The sequence below is a fragment of the Salvelinus sp. IW2-2015 genome, linkage group LG37, assembly GCF_002910315.2.
Source record: "Salvelinus sp. IW2-2015 linkage group LG37, ASM291031v2, whole genome shotgun sequence".
NCBI classification, from domain to species: domain Eukaryota; kingdom Metazoa; phylum Chordata; class Actinopteri; order Salmoniformes; family Salmonidae; genus Salvelinus; species Salvelinus sp. IW2-2015.
In genome coordinates this window covers 2000679-2021764 of record NC_036876.1, presented here as the reverse complement: position 1 = coordinate 2021764, position 21086 = coordinate 2000679, and the positions used below count along the sequence as shown (strand labels likewise).

Genomic DNA, 21086 nt, shown 5'->3' with positions numbered 1-21086 from the left:
AAATGGAAAGAATACGGCACCACAAAAAACCTGCCAAGAGAGGGCTGCCCACCAAAACTCACAGACCAGTCAAGGAGGGCATTAATCAGAGAGGCAACACAGAGACCAAAGATAACCCTGAAGGAGCTGCAAAGATCCACAGCGGAAATTGGAGTATCTGTCCATTGGACCACTTTAAGCCATACACTCCAGTGCTGGGCTTCACAGAAGAGTGGCCAGAAAAAAAGCTGTTGCTTAAAACCTGATGAGGACAGGGGGTGCTGTTTTCACTTTGGGGGAAAATCGTACCCAATTTAAAACGGCCTCGTACTCAATTCTTGCTCGTACAATATGCATATTATTATTACTATTGGATAGAAAAGTTTCTCTAGTTTCTAAAACCGTTTGAATTTTGTCTGTGGGTAAAACAGAACTCATTTGGCAGCACACTTTGTGACCAGGAAGTGGAAAGTCTGAAATCTATGTTCTGTTCAAGTGCCTGCCTATAAATGGGCATGATACGTATGACTATACGTGCACGTCATACACCTTCCCCTGGATGTCAAGAGGAAGTGAGAGGAAAAATGAGTTGATTATCTCGGTCTGACGTTGAATAATCCCTCTTGGAACAACGTGTCCCCCATTTTCTGTTCTCTGCAAGGCGCGTGTTGGGACCTGTTATTGCCTACTGGAAAGCTGTCGTTATGGGCGAATACGATCTCCGGCTTTGATTTTATTTGATACATGTTACAATATCATCCTAAAGTATGTTTTTTCAATATAGTTTCATTAGATTATTGAAATTTATTCGGGACGTTAGGCGTGTTGCGTTGTTTGACTTTGTTGACGTTGGAGAGCTTAGCGCCGCATGGCCAGTGTGCTTGCTAATTCAAGAGGGAAAAACGACGTTCTGAATCCAAACAAAGACGGTTCTGGACAAAGGACCCCTTGTACAACATTCTGATGGAAGATCAGCAAAYGTAGGAACCATTTTGTGATGRTATTTCATATATCTGTCGAACTGTGTACTAGTAGCTTTGCGCTCAGGTTTTGGTTATTCCCTTACCATAACTAAGTCTTATGTCGTAATGAAGATATTTTTAGAATTCTAACACTGAGATTGCATTAAGAACTAATGGATCTATCGTTTCCTATACAACATGTATTTTTTTGTAATGTTTATGAATAGCTATTTGGTCAGAATAGGTGAGAGTCTAATAGAAATATCTGCACATTCTGGGAAAAAGACGTTATGCTACGTTATGCTACGTTGTATAACCACGGATTTCAGCTCTAAATATGCACATTTTCGAACAAAACATAAGTGTATGTATAACCTGATGTTACAGGACTGTCATCTGAGGAAGGTTTATGAAGGTTAGTGAAATTTAATATCTTTTGCTGGTTTATTCGCTAACGCTAACGTGCCTATTGCTATCGCTAACGTGCCTTGATGAATGAATGCGGTAGTGTGGTAGGCTATTGTAGTAAGCTAATATAATGCTATATTGTGTTTGCTTAAAACACTTAAAAAAATCGGAAATATTGGCTGGATTCACAAGATGTTTGTCTTTAATTTGCTGTACACCATCGATTTTTCAGAAAAGTTTTATGATGAGTATTTAGGTAATTCACGTTGGTCTCTATAATTACTCTGGCTGCTTCAGTGCTATTTTTGACGGTAGCTGTGATGGTAGCTGCAATGTAAAACTGATTTATACCTCAAATATGCTCATTTTTCGAACAAAACATAGATTTATTGAATAACATGTTATAAGACTCATCTGAGGAAGTTGGTTCTAGGTTAGTTTGGTTGGTTTTGTGCATGCTACCTGTGCTGTGAAAAATGTCTGTGCTTTTTTTCTATTTGGAGGTGAGCTAACATAAATATACGTGGTGTTTTCCCTGTAAAACATTTTTTTTTAATCGGACATGTTGGCTGGATTCACAAGATGTGTATCTTTCATTTGCTGTATTGGACTTGTTAATGTGTGAAAGTTAAATATTTCTAAAAAATATTTTTTGAATTTCGCGCTCTGCCTTTTCAGTGGAATGTGGGAGGAGTTCTGCTAGCGGAACGCTGGGGCTGTAAAGGTTAAAGAAAAAAATAAGCAAACACATTTGGTGTTCGCCAGAAGGCATGTGGGAGACTCCCCAAACATATAGAAGAAGGTACTCTGGTCAGATGAGACAAAAATTTAGCTTTTTGGCCATCACGGAAAACGCTATGTCTGGCGCAAACCCAAAACCTCTCATCACCCCGAGAATACCATCCCCACAGTGAAGCATGGTGGTGGCAGCATCATGCTGTGGGGATGTTTTTCATCGGCAGGGACTGGGAAACTAGTCAGAATTGAAGGAATGATGGATGCTGTCTAAATACAGGGAAATTCTTAAGGGAAACCTGTTTCAGTCTTTCAGAGATTTGAGACCGGGACGGAGGTTCACCTTCCAGCAGGACAATGACCATAAGCATACTGCTAAAGCAATACTCGGGTGCTTTAAAGGGAAACATTTCCATGTGTTGGAATGGCTTAGTCAAAACCCAGACCTCAATCCAATTGAGAATCTGTGGTATGACTTAAAGATAGCTGTACACCAGCGGAACCCATCCAACTTGAAGGAGCTGGAGCAGTTTTGCCTTGAAGAATGAGCACAAATCCCAGTGGGTAGATGTGCCAAGCTTACCCCAAGAGACTTGCAGCTGTAATTTCTGCAAAAGGTGGCTCTACAAAGTATTGACTTTGGGGGGGTGAATAGTTATGCACTCTCAAGTTCTGTTTTTTGTCTTATTTCCCAATAAAACATATTTTGCACCTTCAAAGTGGTAGGCATGTTGTGTAAATCAAATGACACAAACCCCCCGAAAATCTATTTTAACTCCATGTTGTTGTAACGGCTTTCTTCCTGGGATGAAGGAGAGGACCAAAACGCAGCGCGGCTCGTGCTCAACATGTTTAATAAAGAATAATAACGTGAACACTACAAGCTACAAAACAATAAATGTGAAAACCGAAAACAGTCCTATCTGGTGCAGAACACAAAGACAGAAAACATCACCCACAAACCAACAGTGCAAACAGGCTACCTTAATATGGTTCCCAATCAGAGACAACGTAAAACACCTGCCTCTGAGAACCATATCAGGCCAATTAGACAAACCTAAACAACGAAACACATAACACAGACTACACCCACCCAGTTCACGTCCTGACCAACTAAACAAAGATTAAACAAAGGAAAATAAGTCAAGGAACCGTGGACAGTACCCCCCCCCCCCCCAAGGTACGGACTCCGGCCGCAAAACCTGAACCTATAGGGGAGGGTCTGGGTGGGCATCTGTCCACGGTGGCGGCTCTGGCGCTGGACGTGGCCCCACCATAGTTAATCCCCGCTTCCGGTGGCCTCCTCAGAATGGCGACCCTCCAAAATAACCCCACTGTACTGATGGCGCCTCCGGACAGAGGGGCGCCTCCGGACAGAGGGGGCGCCTCGGACAGAAGGGGCGCCTCCGGACAGAGGGGCGCCTCCGGCAGAGGGGCGCCTCCGGACAGAGGGCGCCTCCGGACAGCAGGGGCGCCTCCGACTGAGGGGCAAATCCGCATCGCCAGCGTGACAGGCGGCTCTGGCAGATCCTGGCGGCCTGGCGGCTCTGGCAGATCCTGGCTGACTGGCGGCTCTGGCAGATCCTGGCTGACTGGCGCTCTGGCAGATCCTGGCTGACTGGCGGCTCTGGCAGATCCTGGCTGACTGGCGGCTCTGGCAGATCCTGGCTGACTGGCGGCTCTGGCAGATCCTGGCTGACTGGCGGCTCTGCAGATCCTGGCTGGTGGCGGCTCTGACAGATCCTGGCTGACTGGCGGCTCTGGAAGATCCTGGCTGACTGGCGGCTCTGGAAGATCCTGGCTGACTGGCGGCTCTAGCGGCTCCTGACTGCACGAACGGCTCTGACGGCTCGGGACAAACGGGCGGCTCTAATGGCTCGGGACAGACGGATGGCTCAGATGCGCTGGGGTCAGACGGATGGCTCAGATGGCGCTGGGCAGACGGATGGCTCAGATGGCGCTGGCAACGGATGGCTCAGATGGCGCTGGGCAGACGGAATGGCTCAGATGGCGCTGGGCAGACGGATGGCTCAGATGGCGCTGGACAGACGGATGGCTCAGATGGCGCTGGCAGACGGATGGCTCAGATGGCGCTGGGGCAGAACGGATGGCTAGATGGCGCTGGGCAACGGTGGCTCAGATGGCGCTGGCAGACGGATGGCTCAGATGGCGCTGGGCAGACGGATGGTCAGATGGCGCTGGGCAGACGGCAGACTCTGGCCGGCTGAGGCGCACTGTAGGCCTGGTGCGTGGTACCGGAACTGGAGGTACCGGGGCTAAGGACACGCACCTTCAGGCTAGTGCGGGGAGAAAGGAACAGGGCATACTGGACCCTGGATACGCACATTAGACCTAGTGCGTGGTGCCGGCACTGGTGGTACCGGGCTGAAGACACGCATCTCAGGGCTAGTGCGGGAGCAGCAACAGGACGCACAGGACTCTGGGGACACCACAGGAGGCTTGGTGCGTGGTGTAGGCACTGGTGGTAATGGGCTGGAGACACGCACCACAGGGCTAGTGCGTGGAGGAGGAACAGGGCTCTGGAGACGCACAGGAAGCCGGTGCGTGGTGTAGGCACTGGTGGTACTGGGTTGGGGCAGGGAGGTGGCGCCGGAAATACCGGACCGCGCAGGCGTACTGGTCCCTTGAGCACTGAGCCTGCCCAACCTTACCTGGTTGTATGCTCCCGTCGCCAGACCAGTGCGGGGAGGTGGAATAACCCGCACCGGGCTATGTAGGCGAACCGGGGACACCATGCGTAAGGCTGGTGCCATATAAGCCGGCCCGAGGAGACGCACTGGTGACCAGATGCATTGGGCCGGCTTCATGACATCCGGCTCAATCCTCAATCTAGCCTGCCAGTGCGGGGAGGTGGAATAACCCGCACCGGGCTATGAACACGTACAGGAGACACCATGCGCTCTACTGTGTAACACGGTGTCTGCCCGTACTCTCGCTCTCCACGGTAAGTACAGGGAGTATGCGCAGGTCTCCTACCTGACTTCGCCACACTCCCTTTCAGCCCCCCCCCAATACATTTTTGGGTGTACTCACGGGCTTCCAGCCTTGCTTCCGTGCTGCCTCCTCATATCGCTTCCTCTCGGCTTTAGCTGCCTCCAGCTCTTCACGAGGGAGGCGATATTCTCCCGGTTGTCCCAAGGTCCCTTTCCATCTAATATCTCCTCCCATGTCCATGAATCCTGTGTAGGTGGGTCCTGTTGCTGTTTCACACGCTGCTTGGTCCTTTGGTGGTAATTCTGTCACGATCGTCTTGCTGAGAGAGAGTGGACCAAGGCGCAGCGTGTGCAAAATACATTCTCTTTATTTGAGAAGGGAAAAAAACACGCAACGAACACTATAACAAACTGAAACAAAACAACAAACGATCGTGAAGCTATAGACGTAAGTGCACACACAAGCTACAAACGTACAACATAGACATTACCCACATTAACCTAGTGCCTATGGCTGTCTTAATATGGCTCCCAATCAGAGACAATTAATGACATCTGTCTCTGATTGAAAACCATTCAGGCAACCATAGACACAGCTAGACACCTACACTAAACACAAAACCCATCTACTCTACTTAACTAGTAAAAATCATGTTTGTAGTCTATTGCATAGTTACAATGTGTACCATTGATGTCCCAGGACCAGGATTGGTAAACCCTGTTGAAGTGTATAATTGCAATACATACATGAAGACACAGCATCATTCAAAGTAGCGTGGAATTTGATACTGGTATTGGATATGACTGAAAGATTAATCCTCACAGACATTCATACCTGAACTGCACCTTTATTTGCCAAGGTAGAGTACATGATCAGTGAATACATTAAATGTACAGGCTACAATGTGGGGATCTCATGAATGGTAATAACTACATGTATATGCAGTACGACTTGTATCCTTGACACAAAGTTATACTATATTCTACTCAATCCATATACTTCATTAATGTCATTCAGACTGTTTTGAAGTTGATACAACTGGCTATGATAGATGAGGTTTGCAGCTAGGTTCTGAACTAACATGTATACCAAACGTTTTAGGGTCCATACACATATCAGCTACATAGCTAGGTACACACCCATAGGCATACAGATATTTTTATCCTCCACTGCACAATAAGCAAGAAAATTGTTAGCTAGCTACTTTACTTCAGCTGCAATGCATGTCAAATATCAGCAGGGCAAACGTACAAAATTGTACATTCAATTTGCAGTAAATGGTTTAGCTAGCTAGATTCTTTACATCCACTGTTTTAGAAGATGACAGCCTGGTTTGCTGGTTGTTTCAGGAGTCCCTGAAACATTAAACAACCAGAAATGCGATGTCATACTAATGTCACAACACCCATAAAGCTAGCCAGCTAGCTGGCTAATGTTAGCTAGTCAGATAGCTTGCTAAATCACAATGTTCGTAAATTAACTTAATGCCCCAAAAATATACATAATTGGATGTCTCTACATTAACTAACATATTCCTATCAACTGTACATTTTTGCATGATTTGCTATGCCGTTATAATTACTTACATTTGCTTCCATCCTAGTATTTTTGTCAGCCATCTTTGCTGAAGAAAGTCTCCAGCCTTGGGTCGCATTGCGTCAAATTCGTCATGGAAACCACTTGGTCATCGCCTAGCGGTCGCAACTGGTGATTTGCATAAAGTTGGGGTTAAGTTTAACTTTTTCCCCGCTTCCCATGCCACCTTTGCACCGCCCAAAGGTCCCCCGCCCTCTCCGCTTCTCTTCCATTGAAAATGAATAGGAAGCAGTGTAGTCTGGCTCAGGAGTGTGAAGGTGAACGGAAAGGCTCTGGAGCAACGAACCGCCCTTGCTGTCTCTGCCTGGCCGGTTCCCCTCTCTCCACTGGGATTCTCTGCCTCTAACCCTATTACAGGGGTTGAGTCACTGGCTTACTGGTGCTCTTTCATGCTGTCCCTAGAAGGGGTGGGTTGAGTCATTGACGTGATCTTCCTGTCTGGGTTGGCGCCCCCCCTTGGTTTGTGCCGTGGCGGAGATCTTTGTGGGCTATACTCTGCCTTGTCTCAGGATGGTAAGTTGGTGGTTGAAGTTATCCCTCTAGTGGTGTGGGGGCTGTGCTTTGGCAAAGTGGGTGGGGTTATATCCTTCTTGTTTGGCCCTGTCCGGGGGTGTCATCGGATGGGGCCACAGTGTCTCCTGACCCCTCCTGTCTCAGCCTCCAGTATTTATGCTGCAGTAGTTTATGTGTCTGGGGGCTAGGGTCAGTTTGTTATATCTGGAGTACTTCTCCTGTCTTATCCGGTGTCCTGTGTGAATTTAAGTATGCTCTCTCTACTTCTCTCTTTCTTTCTTTCTCTCGGAGGACCTGAGCCCTAGGACCATGCCTCAGGACTACCTGGCATAATGACTCCTTGCTGTCCCCAGTCCACCTGGCCGTGCTGCTGCTCCAGTTTCAACTGTTCTGCCTGCGGCTATGGAACCCTGACCTGAACCCTGACCTGAATTTACCAACTGAATGGTAAATTCATTTTAGTTTAGTTATAGGTTATTATGGGTATATTAATTCTGTTATAGTCTCGTCAATTGGCACAAAAAAATTGGTGTTTAGCGTTTTTTAAATGAACACTGCCCATGGACCTGGGCATAGTGAAAGAGATTTGCGTCAATTCAAATCTGGTATCAGGACAAAATGTGATTCAGAGTCACCGAATATACTTTAAGTATTTTAATTAAACTCAAGCGATAAATGGTAAATGCAAATTTTCGTATATACGGGTTCACTGTATCATCGCGCAGGGTAGATCAGGGAACTCTGGAATGTGCGCAAACAACAGTTATTATACTATGACAGCAATATTTCCAACCCGTCCGTTGGCCTATCACAGTAGAGGCTGAGCGTGGTTTAAACTTTGCTCAGCTTATCGCCGGCACTCAGACTGGTCCCAGTCTCTTGGTGCTCCCAGCTGTCCGCATCTGGTCGTTGGGTAGATTGGATCCGTCTTGTGTCTCACCCCAGATTCTACACTCAAACAGTTCCTTATATGGTATTGTCCAGTGTCCTACCCTCCCTGGTTGGCCTGGAGATATGCACCCCTCCCCTCTCCAGATTGACCACAGCTTTTGCATCAAGGCACTCTATGTTGCTCAATCTTTACACACATACACACACACACACAAACAATGCAGATGTAACAAAACAATATTCATCTTCAAACAATATGATAGCGGGCCATAATGCGTAAACATAAATCCTAACAATAGCCATATGACACACCATCATCCTGGGCATGGGGATGCCATACAATACTGTTAGAATGAAGGGGGGAAAGCATTGGTTAGAAACATAAAGGCACAGAACACATTTATGGATAACAATTTTACACACGGAGCAGAGCTGGAAAACGGCAGTTCGCAGTTACTTATTTTGTGCAGGGTTAGAGAGAAGAGGTGGGGGAGAAGTAGAGGATAGGGTAGGAGAAAGGAGAGATGGAGTGGGGGTGGAGTGGGGGAGTGAGGTAGAGATTAGGGTGGGGGAGAGGAGAAAGAGAGGGGATGGACATGGAGTAAGGGAGAGGTAGAGGGTAGGATGGGGGAGAGAGAGAGGTTTAGGTGGTGGAGTGGTGGAGAGGAGGGTCGATGATGGGATGGGGGTACCTACTAAATGAATCAAATCACACTACATAGCTGAAATGCATTAAAAGTGTTGGCACAGTTTCTGTTCAGTTGGAGCGTCATGGCAGTCTTGCCTGTACGTGGTGGCACATTCCCTTAATGCATCTGACCAAGGCCTGCACAGTGTAAAGATTATAGCCAGTGTACTTTGCAGGCTTGAGACTGAAGCTCAGCTGGTTCTCAACAGGCTGTTGACCAGGTCACTAAGCGCTCTGTGTCCTGTGAGCTCTGAGAGAGGAAGAGAGAGACAGACCGACAGACCGACAGACCGACAGACAGACAGACAGACAGACAGACAGACTCTATTTAGAACATTGACATTAAACGATAGAGCTGGATGGGATGTCTGCCGTTTTACGTGATCCTGACTAATTGTGTTATTTTGTGTGGGTTTTTTTGCGTTAATTTTAACAATTTTTGTACATGTAATGTTTCCGCTATCGTTTCCTTTGACTGAAAATAACTTCTGGACATCAGAACAGCGAGTAATCGACTCAATCTGGAAGAGGAATTTTTCTTCAATGAGTCTGATGCAAAGGATATACTGCTCTTCTGGGACCAGGCCCAAATCCCCGTCATTCGTAAGAAGAGGTCAGCGAGCGGGATACCTGACAAGTGGATAATCCGCCTTTACCCGCCGTTCTACTGGCAAACGTGCAATCACTGGAGAATAAACTGGATGAACTCCATTCGAGACTATCCAATCAACGGGACATAAAAAATTGTAATATCTTATGTTTCACTGAGTCATGGCTGAACAAGAACATGGATAATATACAGTTAGCTGGGTTTCCGTGCATCGGCAAGACAGAGCAGCTACCTCCGGTAAGATCGGGGGGTGGGGTGTGTCTCTGTATACAGCAGCTGGTGCCTGATATTAAGGAAGTCTCAAGGTTTTGCTCGCTTGACATAGAGTACCTCATTGTAAGCTGTTGACCACACTATTTACCGAAAGTGAGTTTTCATCTATATTAGCTGCCTATTTACCACCACAAACCGATGCTGTCACTAAGAATGCACTCAACGAGCTGTATAGGGCCCTAAGCAAACAAGAACATGCTCCTAGCGGCTTGGGATTTTAAATCAAGAAAAGTGATATCTGTTTTATCTCATTTCTACCCGTGTGAAACTTGAAGACAACTCCAGATCACCTTTACACAGAGACTCATACAAAGCTCCATTTGGCAAATCTGACCATAACTATATCCTCCTGATTCCTGCTTATCAGAAAAAACTTAAACAGGAAGCACCAGTGACGCGCTCAATACAGAAGTGGTCAGATGAAGCCAATGCTAAGCTACTGGACTGTTTCACTAGCACAGACTGGAACACACACAAATGCATATGTTTTGGGATTCATCCGATGTCATTGAGTAGTTTAACACATCAGTCACTGGCTTCATCAACAAGTGCATTGACGACATTGTCCCCACAGTGACCGTACGTGCATATCCCAACCAGAAGTCCAGCCGCAAGGCAACATATGTACTGAGCTAAAAGGCTAGAGCTGCCGCTGTTAAGGAGCATGACTCTAACCCGGAAGCAAATAAGAAATCCTACTATACCCTCCAACGAACCATCAAACAGCAAAGCTTCAATACAGGACTAAGATCAAATCCTACTACTCAGGCTCTGACGCTCGTCAGATGTGGCAGGGCTTGCAAACTATTATGGATTACAAAGGGAAACCCAGTCGTGAGCTGCCCAGTGACTGAGCATCTTCTAAACCTGGACTGCACTATCCCAAAGATGACTTTCTAACCCTGGACCACACCATCCTGATATCCTTCTAACACTGGACTGTACCATTCTGACCACCTTCTAACCCTGGACCACACAATCCTGATATCCTTCTAACACTGGACTGTACCATTCTGACCACCTTCTAACCCTGGACCACATCAACCTGATATCCTTCTAACACTGGACTGTACCATTCTGACCACCTTCTAACCCTGGACCGTACTATCCTGAACACCTTCTAACCCTGGACCGTACCATCTTGTCATCATACGGTGCAACAGTCTTTGAGTATACAAATTACATAGTAATATATGTATAACACATCAAGTCTCACTCTACTTTTAAAATCCAAACACTTAAATCTGTTGTAAATAGATGATTTCCCGTACTGTTTTTCCCCCCGTAAGTAAATTACAGTATATATTTGATAAATATGGTTTATCATGTGGTAAATTACAGTAATTATATGTATTAATTGGGTCAGTCTTTAAGTCTGGTAATTCGATAACTACAATTATGATGTTAGTGTTGATCTTTGTATGTATAAAAATTCTGTCTTTTTTAACAATGTTTTTTTCTGTAAGTAATAATTAATGTGTATTGATCGTTATGTTGGTTGTTTGTTTGTTTGTTGATTTTGTAAATCAAATAACTAACACATGCATTACATAATTATTGTGTATGTTATACCTGTTACGGTGGTCCTCCTCCTCTTCAACCGAAAAGGAGGAGTATTGAGGGAACCAAGGCGCAGCGGGTTGTGAACACATAATATTTATTAAAGACAAGACGAAAACACGAACTTCACTATAAACTAACAAAACAACAAACGGAGTAGACAGACCTGAACGACGAACTTACATTAAACACGAGAACGCACGAACAGGGAAAATAGCCTACACATAAAAATGACGATGTACAACACAAACCGAACAGTCCCGTATGGTGCGACAAACACTGACACAGGAGACAACCACCCACAACGAACACAGTGAAACAACCTACCTAAATATGACTCTTAATTAGAGGAACGCAAAACACCTGCCTCTAATTAAGAGCCATACCAGGCAACCCTAAACCAACATAGAAACACACAACATAGAATGCCCACCCAAAACTCACGCCCTGACCATCACACACATACAAAACAACAGAAAACAGGTCAGGAACGTGACAATACCAATAAAATGTCACTTAACCTTACTTTCTTCATTTTATTAAATAGATCAACATCCTAATGACACATTTGACATATTACACATGTTTTCCATTTTTATAAATAGGAATGTTAAAGATAACATTGTTTTTTTCTTTTTCAAATATTTACTTGTAATATTTCAAAAAATTACAACACCAATAACTAAACAACTCTAAGTTCTTTCCCTCCGTACTCTTAGATGACATACACTGAGTCTACAAAACATTAAGAACACCTCCTCTTTCTGTGACATAGACTGACTGGGTGAATCTAGGTGAAAGCTGTGATCCCTTATTGATGTCACTTGTTAAATCCATTTCCATCAGTGTAGATGAAGGGGAGGAGACAGGTTAAAGAAGTAGTTTTAAGCCTTAGGGCAATTGAGACATGGATTGTGTATGTGTGCCATTTTGCGAGTGAATGGGCAAGACAAAAGATTGAAGGGCCTTTGAACTGGGTATTGTAGTAGGTGCCAGACACACTGGTTTGTGTCAAGAACTGCAACGCTGCTCGGTTTTTCACGCTCAGCAGAATGGTCCACCACCCAAAGGACATCCAGTCAACTTGACACAACTATGGGAAGCTATGGAGTCAACATGGGCCAGCATTCCTGTGGAATGCTTTCGACACCTTGTAGAGTCCATGCCTCGACGAATTGAGGGATGCAACTCAATATTAGGAAGGTGCGCCTAATGTTTGATATACTCAGTGTATATGTACAGTAATATTATAAGCATAGGTGATAATACATGGTAACTACAATGATTAAATGTCACTATTTTGACGTATTGTAATGAGACTATGTTGCTTAGATATACCACTCACTGTTACCCAGTTTGCCATAAGCAAGATTTTTTCCCCCCTTTATCATTTTCAAAGCTCAAAATTAAAGATATAGAGTACATTTGCCTTTTGCAGGTTTAAAGATACATACATTGGAATTCTTTGCAGAAGCACATTCAGTGCATTACGTCGTTTCAGGTCAAACAACCATCACATCTCATTTAAAATGGCATGCATGTTCTGGAGAAAAGACAATGCTGTCAATTAGAATACATGTTAAGAACATTACTCTCTGTGTCCAATGATTTCTTTGTTGTAATAATCATCAATGAAGTCAACAAGTAAAAAACCCATGTTGCTCGATGCAGGTTGACATTTATGGTATGAATCTTGGCCTCGAAGCATTGCTGAGGGGTCTCCGCTAGATGGGCCAGCCGCAAAATTAAAACTGGCTATATTGTAATACATTTAAGGTTAGGGTTAAAGTTAAACTTAGGGTTAGGTTTAAAATCCGATTTTATTACTTCGTGCCTTATACAAATAAAAAATGATCAAATTTAAATACATTTTCTGTTGACACTGAAATCTCTCCATGTGTATGTGGTTAAGGGTATAGTTAATCTTAGGGTTAGGTTTAAAATTCAACATGATGACTTTGTGGCTGTGCCAGCAAGTGACAAACCTGCAAATCTGCCTCCAGTACGTGAGTCATCTCAATAAATGGTAACCTGCTCCCTCAACCGCATGTGTGAACCATAAGCCTATGGATGGTCATGGTCCAGAACCCCAATGCAGTTTAATACCAGACAAAAGTTTGAACACACCTATGTAAAACCCTGAATGTATAACCCAGTCATCTGCTTTATACAAAACAGAAAGAAAAATAAATGAGACAAAAAGCTATTCAAAAGTGGAATATAACTGACTGATGTCTACATAGTTAGTCAGATGTTGAAACATACTTTGCCATCACTCTTTCAATTATTCCACGTATGATTCTTATGCATGAATCCAGTTGTATCTGATCTGTTACTGTAGCCTTTCAAAAGGTGTCCTGCTTGGTCATAAATACCCTTAGCTTCATGGTAGACAGCATTGGCTGCTTTCTCTGCTGCCTCCTGTACTGTCTCTGCCTCCTCTGCTGCAGTAGCTCCTACTATCCCTCCTCTTAATGCTCCTGCTGTAGCAGCGGTCCCAGCAACAACTCCTGCAGCTATGCCTACTACCCCTGCACCTATGCCTATCTCTGAACCCACTCCAATGAGCGCCACTGTCTCTCCTGCAATGACTGGTCCTTCTGCATTCGCCATGACTGTTGGCACTGTTTTCATTGAAGCTGCCATCTGACGTTTGACTAAATGAATCAGTGGTTTTGTAGCGAGTGTGAGTGGGATCCCTGTCACCAGTGCCACCCCAAGAAAAGCTCCTACCACAACACCTGTTGTAATCCCTGAGAGTTTGATCAGGCTTTTCTTCCACACTATTTCTTTAGCCTGTTTTCTCATCTCTTCCTGTGTCATCTTTCCCGTTGACTCCTTCCTAAGACTCTCTATCTCTGCTTGTATTAATCTCTCTGCCTCTTGGAGCATCTCGTTGGTGTAGAACCCTCCTCCGTTCTCTCTCACCATCTTCTCTATGGTGTTGAGTAACTCTGCTACTTGGTACTGGTTGCTGTACTGACCCTGCTGATTGGTGTTCCAGTATTTGTTGTCGATCACGTGACAGCGGCCTCCACATTTCTCCACAAGCTTGTTCAGTTCATCATTCTGTTGGACAAACTTCTCAATGGTCAAACCATTGAGCTGGTCACCATGTGTGAAGAGGACTGTGGCATATTTGAAGGCCTCTGGTGAAAAGTACGTCTCGATTTTCGCTACGGCTTCATTCTCGTGGACTGTGTACCGTTCCACTTTCAGCACGATGAGAAAGGCATGTGGTCCTGGAGCACACTCTGTTATACATTTACCTATTTTAGGTTTCAGCTCCTCTTCAGGGATGTCAGTGTCAAAGAATCCAGGTGTGTCAATCAGGGTGATGTTTCTGCCTTTGATGTTCTTTGTATGAGCTTCACATATCTGTGTTGCGGAGATGGAGGAACTGTCTGAGAGGAACACATCATCTTGTCTGAAGATGGTGTTTCCAGCACTGCTTTTACCTCCTCCGGTTTTCCCCAGCAGCACAATCCTGATGTCTATAGGGAGGGTTCAGAATTATAACTTGAAATGGATCAATCACATAGTAATAATGTATTTGATTTAAAGGTGAAGTGTTGTAACTCACCTTGCTCTGGTCGACTGCCCAATTCGAACCCTCTGATATGCATAGCATTCTGGGCAGTCTGAAAAGCCTGTAGATTAGAACAAACAATACAACTGCAATGAAGGACTGTAATTGATATTATTAAACAAATCTGTAATTATGCATGTATTACACAGTATTATATAACGGCTTCAGAGAATCTGCAATGTGATTGCCTGAAACATATTGAAGTAGTGTTGTCACGATACCAACATTTGTCAAATGATACGATACCAGGCCAAGTATCAGTGGCCTAGGATTCTGTTCACCCAGTCCCCCGGACACTTGTTCACATTTTCTAAACGTTCATCAAAAACCTGTCACTGAAATTCACACTCTACTCAATACAACCCATTAAATGTAACTTCACACTGTTCAGTGTATAATAGAATACTGCATAGAATGACTGATTTGCTCACATTTGCCGAGGCCTAGCTGTGATTTGGCTGGAGGAATGGCACGAACATGCACATGCTGTCACGCCCTGACCTTAGTTATCTCTGTTTTCTTTATTATTTTGGTCAGGTCAGGGTGTGATGAGGGTGGGTATGCTTGTTTTGTATTGTTTAGGGTTTTTTGTATGTCTAGGGGTTTTGGTAGTCTAGGTATATGTATGTCTATGGTGGCCTGAATTGGTTCCCAATCAGAGGCAGCTGTTTATCGTTGTCTCTGATTGGGGATCATATTTAGGTTGCCATTTTCCCTTTTGGTTTTGTGGGTTCTTATTCTATGTTTAGTTGCCTGTCTGCACTAGCCATATTAGCTTCACGGTTCGTTTTGTTATTTTGTTTGTTTTGTTCAGTATTCAATCTTTAAATAAAGAAGAATGTACGCTTATCACGCTGCGCCTTGGTCTCCTCCCTACGACGGCCGTGACACATGCATAACGATCTGTCATTATATCGGTAAGGGGAAAACACTGCATGAAACCTTCTTTACTCTTCAGTTTACACACACACACACTCTCCCACCCTTCCTTACACTCTCTCGGTCTACCTCACTCTCAGAAACACACACACACTCTCCCACCCTTCCTTACACTCTCTCGGTCTACCTCACTCTCAAGAAACACACACACCACTCTCTCTGTCTCCAACACATGCACACACTCTCCCAACTTTTACAACGTATGCAACAAACAGAATTTAAGGGAGAAGGTGTTTGCTAGCTAGGTAACATGACTGAACAACTTTGTTTGTTATCAAACCAATAATTAGCGACCTGGGATTAGTTAAAAGGCCACATGTTTTTTTTAAATTATATAAAATCCTTGCGAAATCCATAGAAAGAAAAAAGTAATCTCTAATATGCGGTCATATTTTCTTTAACCGCTTAGCTAGAGACAAAGCCATTTTATTTGCTGTAAAGCTGCAAGCATGCCTGTCGCGAAGCGGGGCTCCTTTTCCCTCTCTGACACTCAGAGCTGCATGACAGTGAACTTGCAAAGTCTACTCAAGACTGTCTCTGCTCTTGTTATAACAAGCAATGAAATTAACAATGTAACAACAATGCTCACTTTGCACGCTGCTCCAATGTAATAAGTGTACAAATCTAACAACAGAAGACTCATCTGGGTCTGGATCCCCGCTCGCGTCACGGCTAAATTATATATTTTTTAAACTGACGGAGAATAGATGCGCAAGAAGTGTGGATGGAGAGAAGCAGGTGGTTGAGGCTGGCAGGGATGCTGAGAGAAGCACGGTGAGTGAGCTGAGAGGATCTGAGAAGCAGGTGAGTGAAGCTGGTAGGATGCTGAGAGAAGCAGGTGATGAGGGCTGGCTGGTAGAGGATCTGAGAGAAGTAGGTGAGTGAGCTGGTAGGGATGCTGAGAGAAGCAGGTGAGTGAGGCTGGGCGGGATGCTGAGAGAAGCAGGTGAGTGAGCTGTGTAGGGGATTCTGAGAAAGTAGGTGAGTGAGGGCTGTAGGGATGCTGAGAGAAGCAGGTGAGTGAGGGCTGGTAGGGTGCTGAGAGAACAGGTGAGTGAGGCTGGTAGGGGATTCTGAGAAAGTAGGTGAGTGAGGCTGGTAGGGATGCTGAAGAAGCAGGTGATGATGCTGAGGGGATCTGAGAGAAGCAGGTGAGTGAGGGCTGGTAGGGGATGCTGAGAGAAGCAGGTGAGTGAGGGCTGGAAGGGGATTCTGAGAGAAGTAGGTGAGTGAGGGCTGGTAGGGGATGAGGCTGGCTGATTACAGCTAACACAGTGATATGCGCATGAAAGTGAAATGGAGATAATTGGACCAGCACATATAAGAGACTAGAGGCTGTTGCTTCAATTGAACTGAATGTATAAACAAAACAGACTTTAGAAACATTTTATAACAGGCGCCAGCAGGTTCTTTAGATCGGTAGGGCTGGAAAAAGTCAGCAGTATCCTATGAAACAGTACTAAGGTCTTCTAAAACATTGGAATCATAAGAATCATGACAGAGGGAGACCGACAGACAGAGAAGGGGAGAGAGAGACAGAGAAGGGGAGAGAGAGAGACAGAGAGGGGGAGAGAGAGAGACAGAGAGGGGGAAAGAAAGAGATAAAGAAAGAAAGAAAAAGGGTAAGAGAAAAAGGAAGAGAAAGTGTAAAAGAGAAAGGGAACATTGAGTCAGTAAGTCAACCTAATTCACAGAATGTTGAATAAAGGCTGTGGCCATGTCAGTGTGTCTCTCTCTTACCTCCTGTTTCTCTATGGTTCCCTGGATGATCTCCACCTGGACACAGACCTCTGGAGCGGCTGTTCCCCTGGCGGAGGCAGCAGTGGTGTCTCTCTGAGGAGCATGTGTAGTGGTAGTGGTGGTGCTGGACTCTACCTCCCACCCAGGAAACTCCCTCTTCCCCTGTAACAGCCTATCACAGGCCTCCTGCATGGCTCTCACTGCCTCTCCACTCACATCAATCAGAGTGACCTTGGTAAGGATGTGCTGTTCCCTCCCAAAGTCCCTCACTGCAGAGACTATGGCCTCAGAACACACATTCAGGGGAATGCCGAATATCCCTGAGCTGATGCAGGGCATGGCCAGGGTCTGGAGCTCCAGGGTCTCTGCCAGATCCAGGGCTGCCTTTACTGTCTTCTCCAGCAGAGGGCGCTCATTCCCACCTACGCTGCCCCCTACTGGTCCCACTGCATGCAGCAGCATCTTACAAGGCAGATTCCCTCCTGTAGTCTCTACCACTGTACCTGTGGGTACTCTCCCTATCTGCCTAACCAGATCCCTGCTGGCCTGCTGTACCTCAGGCCCCCCTGCCCGGCTCAGAGCTGCAGCCACGCCCCCAGCGTGATCCAGATTCTCATTGGCTGCGTTCACCAGTGCGTCTGCCCGTTCCTTGGTGATGTCACCCTGACAAACAACTACATGCAGCCCCCCCTGGAGGTGATAGCTGGTGGCTGCGACCGTCTCGTTAGGTCTTGGTCCGGCGCCTGCTTCACCGACTGCGCCATCATGGTTCTGTTGAGGGCGTCCCACAACTCTTACACTGGACTGGTCTCTCAGAAAGGCCCCAATCTCCTCCCTCAGCTCCTGAACCTGCTTCAGGTGGCCCAGCAGCTGCACTCTACACCCAGGACCAAACCTGGCTACCACCCTGCATCTGCTCTGGTTCATCTCCTTCACCTTCGTCTCAAGCTTAGACTTCAGTTCAGCCGAGAGGGCACCTTTGGGCACGTCAATCTTCTCCTCCCCAAACTTCCCCAGTAGATCTTTCTCAGCCTGGTCCAGTTCCCCAGAGGAGAGGGAGAACAGACGGAGCTCTGTGTCCCCCAGCTCTACCTCCACATGGAGTCCCAACCCCAGCAGACTGCTCAGGTTCCCAGGCCTCCCATACTCCTCTCTCAGGAAGGACAGGAGGTGGAGGGACACCTCAGGCACCACACGCTCCAGCACCAGAGAGATCTTATCTGTAACCAACTGTCTGGCTGTCCGGACTTCACTTGCTGAACCCTCCAGCACCAGCTGAGCTGAGTCACCGCGTGTCACCTTCACCCCTGGAACAACCTCACCTAGATCTTTCTCTATCACTTTCCCTAGAAGACGGAGCTTGGCCTCTCCCAGACGACAGATGGTGTTGATCTTCTGCTTCCCTAAGCTCAGACAATGAAGTACATGTTCTTGACCACAAGGTGGTAATGTTTTGACCTGGAGCAAGTGGCGAATCTAGAGTTCGAAAACAATTGCAGGGTATTTGTAGGGTAATTCCACTGTAATACTGGTTACAATACTTTATTATTTTTCTACTTAAATAGGTTCATGAATTTATTATTGCATCCAGCTGCTTTCTGGGAAATCTGATGTTTTTCCATTTTAGTGACTAGGGTGGTATTTTTCATTTTACTTTAACATGATTTTATTTAGTTAAAATGACTTTTTCGTCAATATTACAAAACCACACATTTATAACTCACAAACTGGCAAACGTTCAAGTGTGGGCTAACAGTGCAAACTCAACAACAGTGCATTGACATCTGTGTGTTTAGACCTCTTGTTATGGTAGATAAATGTCTTATCTAACAGGTTATGTGACTCTGCATGTACTGTAAAGGTGTGTCTGTATAGTCTGGCCTCACCTCCTGACTGCTGACTGGGGAGGTTGTTGTGTGTGGAGTCTCCGGGATGTCTCTCAGAGTGAGGGAGAGAGGTCCTCCAGGCATCTCCAACACATGATGAGCTTTCTGAAGTACCCTCTCCTGGACTGGAAGAGTTACAGCATCATAATGAGTTGTTGTTGTTTTTGTTGTTAATGTAATGTAGTAGTAGTAGTAGTAGTAGTAGTAGTAGTAGTAGTAATAATAACAATAATAATAATGATATGTTTTACTGTATTTATTCATCATTTTGCATTTAGTCCATGTCTTGAAGAGTTAGAGGCATAGGCCATAGGCACCTGAGCAACGGCGATAACGGAGCAGCTGCACCCCCACTTTAAAAAATAGGGGGGCAAACATATGTTTTTGCACCCCCACTTTCTTAACAGAAAAGTATTATGATCCATTGGGTAATTTGTCCTTTTCAATGATTAGTCATGTTTTGAGCTAGTCTGTATTAAACGATATACAGTACCAGTCAAACTTTATTTTTACTATTTTCTACATTGTAGAATTATAGTGAAGAAATCAAAAGTATGAAATTACACATAAGGAATATTTTAGATTCTTCAAAGCAGCCACACTTTGCCTTGATGACAGCCTTGCACACACAGGCTTAGGAGATCTTATACATTTTTCATCAGCTAACGGCACTTTTTGTGAATCTTGAAGCATTTATGTAATTAAAAAAAGCTAAAGAACAATAAAGGCTTAAAAATTCATGAAGGTCATGTTAACTGACTGTTATTATCGCATACTATAGAACAAAACTTATTAGGTATCTTAAGCCTGTGTTAACCTCAGACCTTATTTTAGACATTTATCCCAAAACCATATTCTTTCCCCATTTATTTTCTCTATAGGAATGGCTGAAAGAACCAGAAGTAAGTCATTTCTGGGTTTTGGGACTACAATCTGTTGAGCTCTATAAGAAGCTATCACGTAGATAATGAGAAATAATCAGTAGGCTTAACCTTAATATACAGTGCATTTGGAAAGTATTCAGACCCTTTAACTTTTCACACATTTTGCCACGTTACAGCCTTATTCTAAAATGGATTAAAAAAAATACAAAATCCTCATCAATCTACACACAGTACCCCATAATAACAAAGTAAAAGCAGGTTTTTAGAAATTTTAGCTAATCTATTACAAATTAAAAACAGAAATAAAAGTCACATCACAGCCCCTTGGAGTTTGCCAAAAGGCACCTTAAGGACTCTCAGACCATGAGAAACAAGATTCTCTGGTCTGATGTAACCAATATTGAACGCTTTGTTTTGAATGCCAAGAGTCACGACTGGAGGAGACCTAGCACCATCCCTACGGTGAAATCAAATCAAATCAAATCAAATCAAATTTTATTAGTCACATACACATGGTTAGCAGATGTTAATGCGAGTGTAGCGAAATGCTTGTGCTTCTAGTTCCGACAATGCAGTAATAACCAACAGTAATCTAACCTAACAATTCCACAACTACTACCTTACACACACACACAAGTGTAAAGGGATAAAGAATATGTACATAAAGATATATGAATGAGTGGTGGTACAGAACGGCATGGCAGATGTCCACCACTTCTCGTTAATCATAAGGCATACCCCCCGCCCCTCTTCTTACCGGAAAGATGTTTGTTTCTGTCGGCGCGATGCATGAAGAAACCAGCTGGCTGCACCGACTCCGTTAGCGTCCCTTGAGTTAGCCATGTTTCCGTGAAGCAGAGCACGTTGCAATCCCTGAT

General features: G+C 44.9%; 1 protein-coding gene and 1 pseudogene across 1 annotated transcript in view; one reads left to right on the top strand and one right to left on the bottom strand.

The window, feature by feature from the left end:
* Window positions 1-21086, top strand: part of LOC139023831 (uncharacterized) — a 97999-nt pseudogene that overhangs the window by 2106 nt on the left and 74807 nt on the right.
* LOC111960017 (uncharacterized) overlaps window positions 13027-21086 on the bottom strand; it is a 14316-nt gene continuing 6256 nt past the window's right edge. The window contains exons 2-5 of the mRNA XM_023981883.2: window positions 19325-19449; window positions 17439-18914; window positions 14754-14820; window positions 13027-14664 (exon numbers count right to left, since the gene is read on the bottom strand). Of these exons, the coding sequence (XP_023837651.1) occupies window positions 13451-14664; window positions 14754-14820; window positions 17439-18914; window positions 19325-19449 (2882 nt within the window). The 3' untranslated portion in view covers window positions 13027-13450. The remainder of the gene's footprint in view (window positions 14665-14753; window positions 14821-17438; window positions 18915-19324; window positions 19450-21086) is intronic.